Raw genomic sequence first — 9,031 nt, forward strand, 5'->3', positions numbered from 1 at the left:
TGTGTGTGTGTGTGTGTGTGTGGTCAGAGTGTGACCCCATAAAGGACTTCCCTAAACCTGCTGGTCTGGAAACAAAAGGCACTTAGCCTAAAACAGATATAGATACGTTTATCCTACCATGAAACAATAAGAGAAGGTACGACCTCTCCCATGCTCCCAGGATGTGGGTGTGAATGCCAGAACACTCTGGAATGCACACAAAGTCTTTGCAGACCACTAAGGATCACATATCCTATCACTACACACTTGATTATATACCTCTAAGCATATATGGTTAAATATTTCCCAATACAAATGACAATAATAAAATATAAACCCATCAGGATGCAAAAAAATCTGATTGGCTGTTTTGGTCTCCAATCAGCTTGAAATGACGAAATGCAATATCCCAGAATCCATTTCATCCAAAACTCAAACGAGGCAGTGGTGGAGGAACACAGAGTGGCGGAGTTTGAAATATTACTCTTTCTGGGTCACAAAATAAGCTTTTAAGTTATTTTCATGCGAGAATGTTGCTGTGTAATTCAATTCAATTCAATTTTATTTATATAGCGCCAAATCACAACAAAAGTCGCCTCAAGGCGCTTTATATTGTACAGTAGATAGCACAATAATAAATACAGAGAAAAACCCAACAATCATATGACCCCCTATGAGCAAGCACTTTGGCGACAGTGGGAAGGAAAAACTCCCTTTTAACAGGAAGAAACCTCCGACAGAACCAGGCTCAGGGAGGGGCGGGGCCATCTGCTGCGACCGGTTGGGGTGAAAGAAGGAAAACAGGATAAAGACATGCTGTGGAAGAGAGACAGAGATTAATAACAGGTACGATTCAATGCAGAGAGGTCTATTAACACATAGTGAGTGAGAAAGGTGACTGGAAAGGAAAAACTCAATGCATCATGGGAATCCCCGGCAGCCTACGTCTATTGCAGCATAACTAAGGGAGGATTCAGGGTCACCTGTTTTAAGCCTAATCTTAAAAGTAGAGATAGTGTCTGTCTCCCAAATCCAAACTGGAAGCTGGTTCCACAGAAGAGGGGCCTGAAAACTGAAGGCTCTCCCTCCCATTCTACTTTTAAATACTCTAGGAACAACAAGTTGGCCTGCAGAGCGAGAGCGAAGTGCTCTAATAGGGTGATATGGTACTACAAGGTCATTAAGATAAGATGGGGCCTGATTATTTAAGACCTTGTATGTGAGGAGCAGGATTTAGAATTCAATTCTGGATTTAACAGGAAGCCAATGAAGGGAAGCCAAAACAGGAGAAATATGCTCTCTCTTTCTAGTCCCTGTCAGTACCCTTGCTGCAGCATTTTGGATCAGCTGAAGGCTTTTCAGCGAGTTTTTAGGACATCCTGATAATAAAGAATTACAGTAGTCCAGCCTGGAAGTAATAAATGCATGAATTAGTTTTTCAGCGTCACTCTGAGACAGGATATTTCTAATTTTAGAGATGTTGCGCAAATGGAAGAAAGCAGTCTTACATATTTGTTTAATATGTGCGTTCAGCCTGTTAGAGTCAACACAAATGTCTCCATCCAAGCTCATGTTGTGCTTTGTTGTCCTCTCAGTCCCCCAGGTGGAGGTGGATTCAGGGGTGGAGTCTGTCCAGCTGCCCCTCAAAACCACACTTTACCTGCCTGAAGATGCTAAAGTGGAGTGGATGGATAACAACAGCAAGGTCCATGTGTATGAGAACGGCTCTGACCAGCCTGAAGAACAGCACCAGGTTTTCAGAGACCGAACAAAGATGAATGAAAACCTGCTGAAAACTGGAGACCTCAGTCTGACCCTGAAACACCCCACAGACTGGGACAACTGGACCTACAGCTGCACCGTCTACAGCAGGGAGGGAAACATCCTGCTGAAGGAACAAGTGGAGCTGAAAGTCAGAGGTCAGTGCTGTCGATACAGGTCAAAGGTCAGAGGTCATGTAGGAGTTTATTCTCTAAAAGCTTTTAGTTTGAATCTATTTTCAGTTCATTCAAATAAAATAAATTCTTTGATGTTTTGATCTAAAAGCCAAAAATGTCAGGCGGAGCAACTGTGTGTTTAAATGAACAGACTAAGAAGACCATTAAAAATGATCCTAACTTCAAAATAAAAGCCTCTGGCATGATTTGAGTTTAGATCAAATCAATAGTTTTGTTAGTTTAGTCTAAATCAATGTAAACGTATAAATATCAATAGTTTTAAAGCTGCTGAGATCATTCAAACACTTTGATCCAGTCATTTGGATGTTGTCAAATGTCAACCAACCAACCAACACCTGGGTGGAGTCCCAGCTGAAGCTGAGAGATACTCAGAGATCAGAGACAGAAGCAGCTGTATGTAAGCGTTCTACAGGACGGCTCACACAAACCTGATATTACTGATGTCTCCTAGATAGATCTCATGGACCAAAGGCTCTCTGTGTCATCTTGGCTCCAGCTGAGCTAAACTGAGAGTGAATTTGGGCTTTTAGGGAGGGGTGAAAGGATTCAAGGATTCAAAGTGTTTATTGTCATGTGTCACAAGAGAAAAGGGCATTTCTCTGTGCAATGAAATTCTTTCTCTGCTGTCCACCCACAGATGCCAGTCAATATATACAATAGAAATGAACATATAAATACAAATAGTACAAATAAATACATAAGGACAGAAAGAGGAGACAAAATATGGATGTGTGCAAAGAGCTATAGCTTAATATGCAGGATGACCTGATGTGCAAAAAACATTATTATTACTGTTCAAAAATACGTCAACTGTTCAAGAGTCTGATAGCAGTGGGGAAGAAGGAGTTATTGAGTCTGGATGTTCTGGATTTCACACTGCTGAACCTCCGCCCCGAGGGCAGAAGTGTGAACAGTGCGTGTTGGGGGTGTGTGGGGTCTTTGAGGATGGAGGCAGCTCTCCTCTGGACTCTGCAATGGTAGATGCTCTGCAGAGAGGGCAGCGGAGTTCTGATGATCTTCTCCGCAGTTGCTATCACTCTCTGCAGGCGTTTGGTCCATAGCAGTAGTGCTGCCGTACCATGCAGTGATGCAGCTGGTCAGTGTGCTCTCCACAGTGCAGCTGGAGAACCTGCTGAGGATCTTGGCCGACATACCAAATGTCCTCAGCATCCTCAGGAAATACAGCCGCTGCTGAGCCTTCTTGACCAGCTGTGTGGTGTTCAGTGTCCAGGTGAGGTGCTCAGAGATGTAGACGCCCAGGTACTGTTAAAATCCGGGTTCAATTTATTGAGGGAGAGCACAAAAAACAACAACTGGTCCAGAAGAGTCGGTCAAACAATGATTTTAATGAACACACGCGTGGGAGATGTACACTGCCACATCAGCTGTAAATCTCACCCCAAACTGCACAATAAATTGTTTTATAACATCAGGGCATTTATTTAATGACGGCCCCCTCATGCGTCAAGAAGATACAGTACATACATGAGTTTCAAAAACACACGTCCTGTTGACAACTTTTGACACATTTAAAAGGACATCTTCTTCTTCCCGAGGCCAGGTCCTTCCCGGTAATCTTCTAACTCGGCTTATCCCCTAGAACAAACTGTCTCTTCTGCAGTACATAATCTTACAGCTACAATGTTTTGCAAACTATTATTTGAATATTTGAACTCTTACCTAAACATAAGTCTATCTACTGTCAGTGTGTGTGTGTGTGTCTCAACCTCAACATACACTCTGTCTGTAAGGACAGAGGGCAACTCTCATGTGTGCAATAACCTAACTGAAACTATATATGTAATAGGTTGAATAAATGTTCTAATCAAATGCCACTACTCAAAGCTCAATAAAAAGGATATAAATGAATAAAGGACAATAATGAATAACATGGTATATGTGTTTTGTAAGCATGTTCTTTCCATAGCTCAAAGTCCTTAACACAATAGATTGTCCGGACGTCGCGCCGGATGATGCCAGTGATGCCAGTCAAAAAGTCCTGTACCAGGGTTTCAGTTTCTGCCTGAAACCCAGGTACTTGAACAGAGAGATGTGGTCAGACTGTCCGAAGTGGGGGCGTGGTGCAGCCCTGAATGCTGTAGACATGATCCAGGGTGTTCTTGTCATGGGTAGCAATGGCCACATGTTGGTGGTATTTTGGGAGTGCAGTCTGTAAGTTGCATTTATTAAAATCAATAGCAACGATAAAAACAGCATCTAAATGAGTAGTCTCTAATGCACTGATGATGTCAGCTCACGGCAGGATGTAAACAATGGCCAGAAACACAGCTGAGAACTCCCGCGGCAGATAGTATGGGCGGCATTTCAGCATTAAAAACTCCATATCTGGCGAACAGTACTTGTGGACAGTCTGTACGTCTCCACACCACGAGTTATTAATCAACCCACACACACCTCCCCCAATAGCCTTACCGGAGGCTGCAGTCTGGTCTCCTCGGTATACAGAATGGGTCTGCAGCTGAATGGTGCAGACTTTGTGTGAGAGCCAAGTGTCGGTAAAAATAAGAGTGCAGCATGTGCTTGCACACAGGCAGCATCCCCCCCCCCCTTACGTCGCTTACATTGACGTTTCCGAAGTGCTATCCTGGGGTCAGCTGAGTCACTAGGGCTCGGTGTTTCAGGGAGTGGTGGTGGCGCTGGCTGCCGAGGCAAACAATGACTTGAAGTTCCAGTGGAAGGGTGAAGTCCAGAGGATTGTATGTGTTACCGATGTCAAGTAGTGCCTGTCTCGGGTATGTTACTGCACTTATCAAGTGCAAACAAAGCAAAAAGTAAACAAAAACAAACAACAAGTCTGCATCTGAGAGCGGAGCAAACAAACACGTCTGCCTCAAGGGGCAACATGTTGAAAGCAGAGCGCTGTAAAGGAAAGGGCTGTGATTGGAAAGGAAAGCTTCAGAGCAACATGAATGAAACAAAGTGTTTTGATGACGACTGAAAGCCAAACTGTGACTGAAATCAGAATCCAGTTCATCTCCAGCCCTGTCAGCAGTTCCAGCTGTAGTGCTGTTACAATAATAGTCATCACTTCTAGTTTCACAGCAGGAAACTGGGAACATTCAGCGTCTCAAAGATTGACCTGTTAGCACCTGCAGACATTGTTGAGCTGGGTCTGCTGATCTTGTGGAGGTCTTCATTTCTCCACTATTTGGAGAAGCTTCAGCAGGATCCACAGTCAGAGTCAAAGTGGAGTTCTAGCATGGACGTAACGCTTCAAGAAGCTTCAGACAGACAGTGTTCTCCAAAAGTTCTGCTCTGAAAGGAAACTTTGAGCTGGCTCTGTAATTGTTGTAGTCAGAAGGATGGAGGCTGGATCTTTGATGAGTGCTTGCACACAGGCTGTCTTTAAGTATTCTGGGACACAGCCAGAGGACAGACAAGTGTTCATTATTGGAAGCAGCCGAGGGGCAGGGACATCCCAAACTTCACTCAGGAACTTTGGAGGAATCATATCTACACAGCTTGATGAGCGTTTCAGTTGTGCCACAGTCCTTCAAAGCTCCTCCACAGAGACTGGCAGAAAAGAAGATCAGATATTGTGGCTGGGGTCGGGGACATCAAGAAAAGAATCAGGAGCTGCTGTTTTGGATTTCCTCTCATTCATTTGATCCTTCAGAAAGTTTAGAAAGTGAAGACGTTCCTCACTCGATGCTGTAATCTGAAGAAAACTTGCAGGTGTGGACAGGTACTTGATGGAGTGTTTCCTGCACGCTGGACTCCATATGATATGTTAGCAGAGAGTATCTGGCTCCTGATTGGTTGAAGTGGAGCCCATCTGCTGCAGAAAGATGCCTCCTGTCCCAGAAAACATTGAAGTTGTCTCTAAAGCCCAGGCTGTGGGAGTCACACACAGAGGAGAGCCAGGTGTGGAGGCCGAGCAGCCGCCCAAACGCCCCACGGCCACAGGTGGGAGTGGGGCCGCAGATACAAACACTACGGTGGGCTTGTTTCACAGCCTCACAAAGACACACAAAGTCCAGTTTGAGGAAGTGGGAGCGCTGTTTGGAATCCGGTTTGTGCCCATGTGGATAAGGATGGTGTCGGCCTCCGGACGGGATCGTATTCTGCCAGGAAACTTGTCTAAAATGTCCCAGAGCGTCGGGCCGGGAAAAGGCAGAGCGTACGCCTCCTTTATTGTGAAATTCCTCACCATGGTAACTGAACACATCAGCTGGTCTGCAGCAGGTTATGTTCAGAGTTTGAGGCTCAAATTGGCTCAAAGTGTCCCATTTTCACTGATTGTTTTCCCGACGACATGCTTCAAGTGTGATATGGATCCTCTGCTGAAGGAATCTGCTTTCTATCCACAACCTGTTGATCCGTATCTGACTAACAGCAGCGCAGGAAGCCCTGCAGTTATAGAGAAACTGTCTGAGTCGCATTGTTGCTGCAATTTACCTGCAACTGCTGATGATGAAAAAGTCTCAATGTGTTTGTGTTTGGTCCTAATCTGCTGCCAAGTCTGTTTGACACTGCTGGATTTCCAGCTGATGGATGACAGATTAGAAACTGATCAGTCTATTGATCACACAATATTCCATCAATAGAATTGATTTGACTTTGATTTGTGTAACAAAGTGATTTCCACGTCTCCTTCATGATGTGACAGTGTCAGAGCTGAATGCACTTGTAGAGTATCATGTTTTTATGGCTCACATTTAAAGTGTTCCAGCTCTAATGTACAGCTGTCATATTAGAAATAGAAGCAGCTCTGATTTTAGTGCTCAAATAAATCTATGAAGTTATGAATTCACACATGAACAGTTTTCTGCAGCGTTCCTCTCGGCCTTATTTGCAGCTCCACTCTTGTTTTTGCTCTAATAATTATTTCTCTCCCTGAGCTGTTTCTCTGCCTGAAGGAGGCGCCACTCCATCGCTTCATTTAGTGCAGAACAAGAGTCACATGATGCTGCTCTGTCAACACCAATCACACTTTGTACAGCTCATGTTGTGTTTGTTGTCCTCTCAGTCTGTCAGGTGGAGGTGGAGGAGGGGGCGGAGTCTGTCCAGCTGCCCTTCAAAACCACAAAAAACCTGCCTGAAGATGCTGAAGTGGAGTGGGTACGCTATGAACCTGAATACAGGAAGGTCCACGTGTATAAAAACGGCTCTGACCAGCCTGGAGAACAGCACCAGGTTTACAAAGACCGAACGAAGATGAATGAAGACCTGCTGAAAACTGGAGACCTCAGTCTGACCCTGAAACACCCCACAGATGGAGACAGTGGGAGATATGTGTGTGAAGCGAGGAGGAACGGACGGGTTAGATATAAAACTGTGTTGCTGAAAGTCAAAGGTTTGTTTGTTTGATTATTTGTGTGTGTGTGTGTGTGTGTGTGTGTGTGTGTGTGTGTGTGTGTGTGTGTGAGACTGTCTTGTGTCTCCTCTGCAGGGGGAGTTCAGGTCCAGGATTTTAATTACTATTTTATTTTATTTTTATTTTTATCTTTTAACTTAATTCAATGTATCATTTTTTTGTCATGCCATGTGAAGCAGCACTTTGTTTTCAGCTGGGAGTTGACTAAAGTGATATATAGTTAAATTGCTTGCTTCTAGATTTATGTCCTTGCTCTGATCTGCTCCTGTAGTTCAACTTTCTCTACAATTTTTATAACCTGCTGCTGTCCTTACAGCTCATGTTGTGTTTGTTGTCCTCTCAGTCTGTCAGGTGGAGGTGGAGGAGGGGGCGGAGTCTGTCCAGCTGCCCTTCAAAACCACACAAAACCTGCCTAAAGATGCTAAAGTGGAGTGGATGGACACAAAAGACAGGAAGGTCCACGTGTATGAGAACGGCTCTGACCAGCCTGGAGAACAGGAAGCGGTTTACAGAGACCGAACGAAGCTGAATGAAGACCTGCTGAAAACTGGAGACCTCAGTCTGACCCTGAAACACCCCACAGAGAGAGACAGTGGGAGATACAGATGCAGAGTCTACGGGAAGATCCAGCGATACAAAACTGTGCTGCTCAGAGTCAAAGGTTAGTGTGTGTGTGTGTGTGTGTGTGTGTGTGTGTGTGTGTGTGTGTGTGTGTGTCTGTGTCTGTGTCTGACTGTCTTGTGTCTCCTCTGCAGGGAGAGTTCAGGTCCAGGATCAAACAGGGGACATCAGGAACAGAAGCAGCTCCATTGATCCGACTCCTCTGATGGCTGATCAATCAGTTTGATCTGTGTGTTCTTTGATTATTGATCAGTGATGTCAGAGTGGAGTCAGTGTGATGTTGTTGTTGTGTGTTTGAGACTTTTAGTGTCCATGAAGGTCTCTGCTGCCGTAGATCCTCTGAACTGTGACAGAGGTCTCACTCTGGAGGAAACTCTCAGCACTTTCCAGCAGCTCCTCCATCATGGAGGACGTTCCCTCACTGTAACAGGTGGAGGAGAGAGGAGAGGAAGCACAGGTGGATCCTCTGAGGAAGAGGAGCGTTCCTACAAACCACATGATCACATGACCAGAGGGGCGTGGCCTTCAGTGGTTTGGATTTGTCTTTGTTTCTCTGGCTTTTCAGTGGGAGGTTTTCTGCTGTAAATGGAGCTGTGTTGTGTTTTCTTTAGAACAAAGCTGAGCACGGTCAGGATCAGATTTGAAAAATGATCACAGGAGTGAGACGAACAATGATAACCGATGTAGTTATTTTGGACTTCCTGCTGTTGACTCTGACTGAGGTGATGTTTCACAGAGCTGAGTGGGCACTAACAGATTCTGTGTCCTTGATGGATCTTTCTCATCTTTTCAACATCTCTGCTGGACATAATCAGGAGTCTGAGTCGACACATCCTCGCTGCAGGTGTGAAGAAGGAATCCTCACAGACAAAATGATGTAAATGTAAAAAGGTTTTGACAAAACTTAAAAACCTATGTTTGTATGAAAAGTGGGAACTAGCACTAGAGATGAGCCTGATTAAGCAGTTCCTGGATGCTGTTCAGTGCCCACCCTAAGGCCCAGTTTTTTTTTAACTAAAAATTTAATTTGTTGCTTTTCAAAAAATCTATTCTTGATAATCCCATATTGTATAACGAACCTGTTGAATGGAATAATGTCTGTTCCTTCAAATACATGTTCCAAGTATTCCTTTAC

General features: G+C 44.5%; 1 protein-coding gene across 1 annotated transcript; it reads left to right on the top strand.

Annotated features, from left to right (window-relative positions):
* Positions 1–1,574: 1,574 nt before the first annotated feature.
* On the top strand, positions 1,575–8,132 carry LOC134622708 (uncharacterized; the record flags this gene model as incomplete). Its single annotated transcript, XM_063468076.2, has 3 exons — positions 1,575–1,898; positions 6,928–7,254; positions 8,031–8,132. Coding segments are annotated over 3 exons (743 nt in total), but the record flags the coding sequence as incomplete, so codon positions are not given.
* Between the last annotated feature and the right edge of the window lie 899 nt (positions 8,133–9,031).

This window comes from Pelmatolapia mariae, unplaced genomic scaffold, assembly GCF_036321145.2.
Source record: "Pelmatolapia mariae isolate MD_Pm_ZW unplaced genomic scaffold, Pm_UMD_F_2 NODE_ptg000158l+_length_39583_cov_1, whole genome shotgun sequence".
Classification (NCBI taxonomy): Eukaryota; Metazoa; Chordata; class Actinopteri; order Cichliformes; family Cichlidae; genus Pelmatolapia; species Pelmatolapia mariae.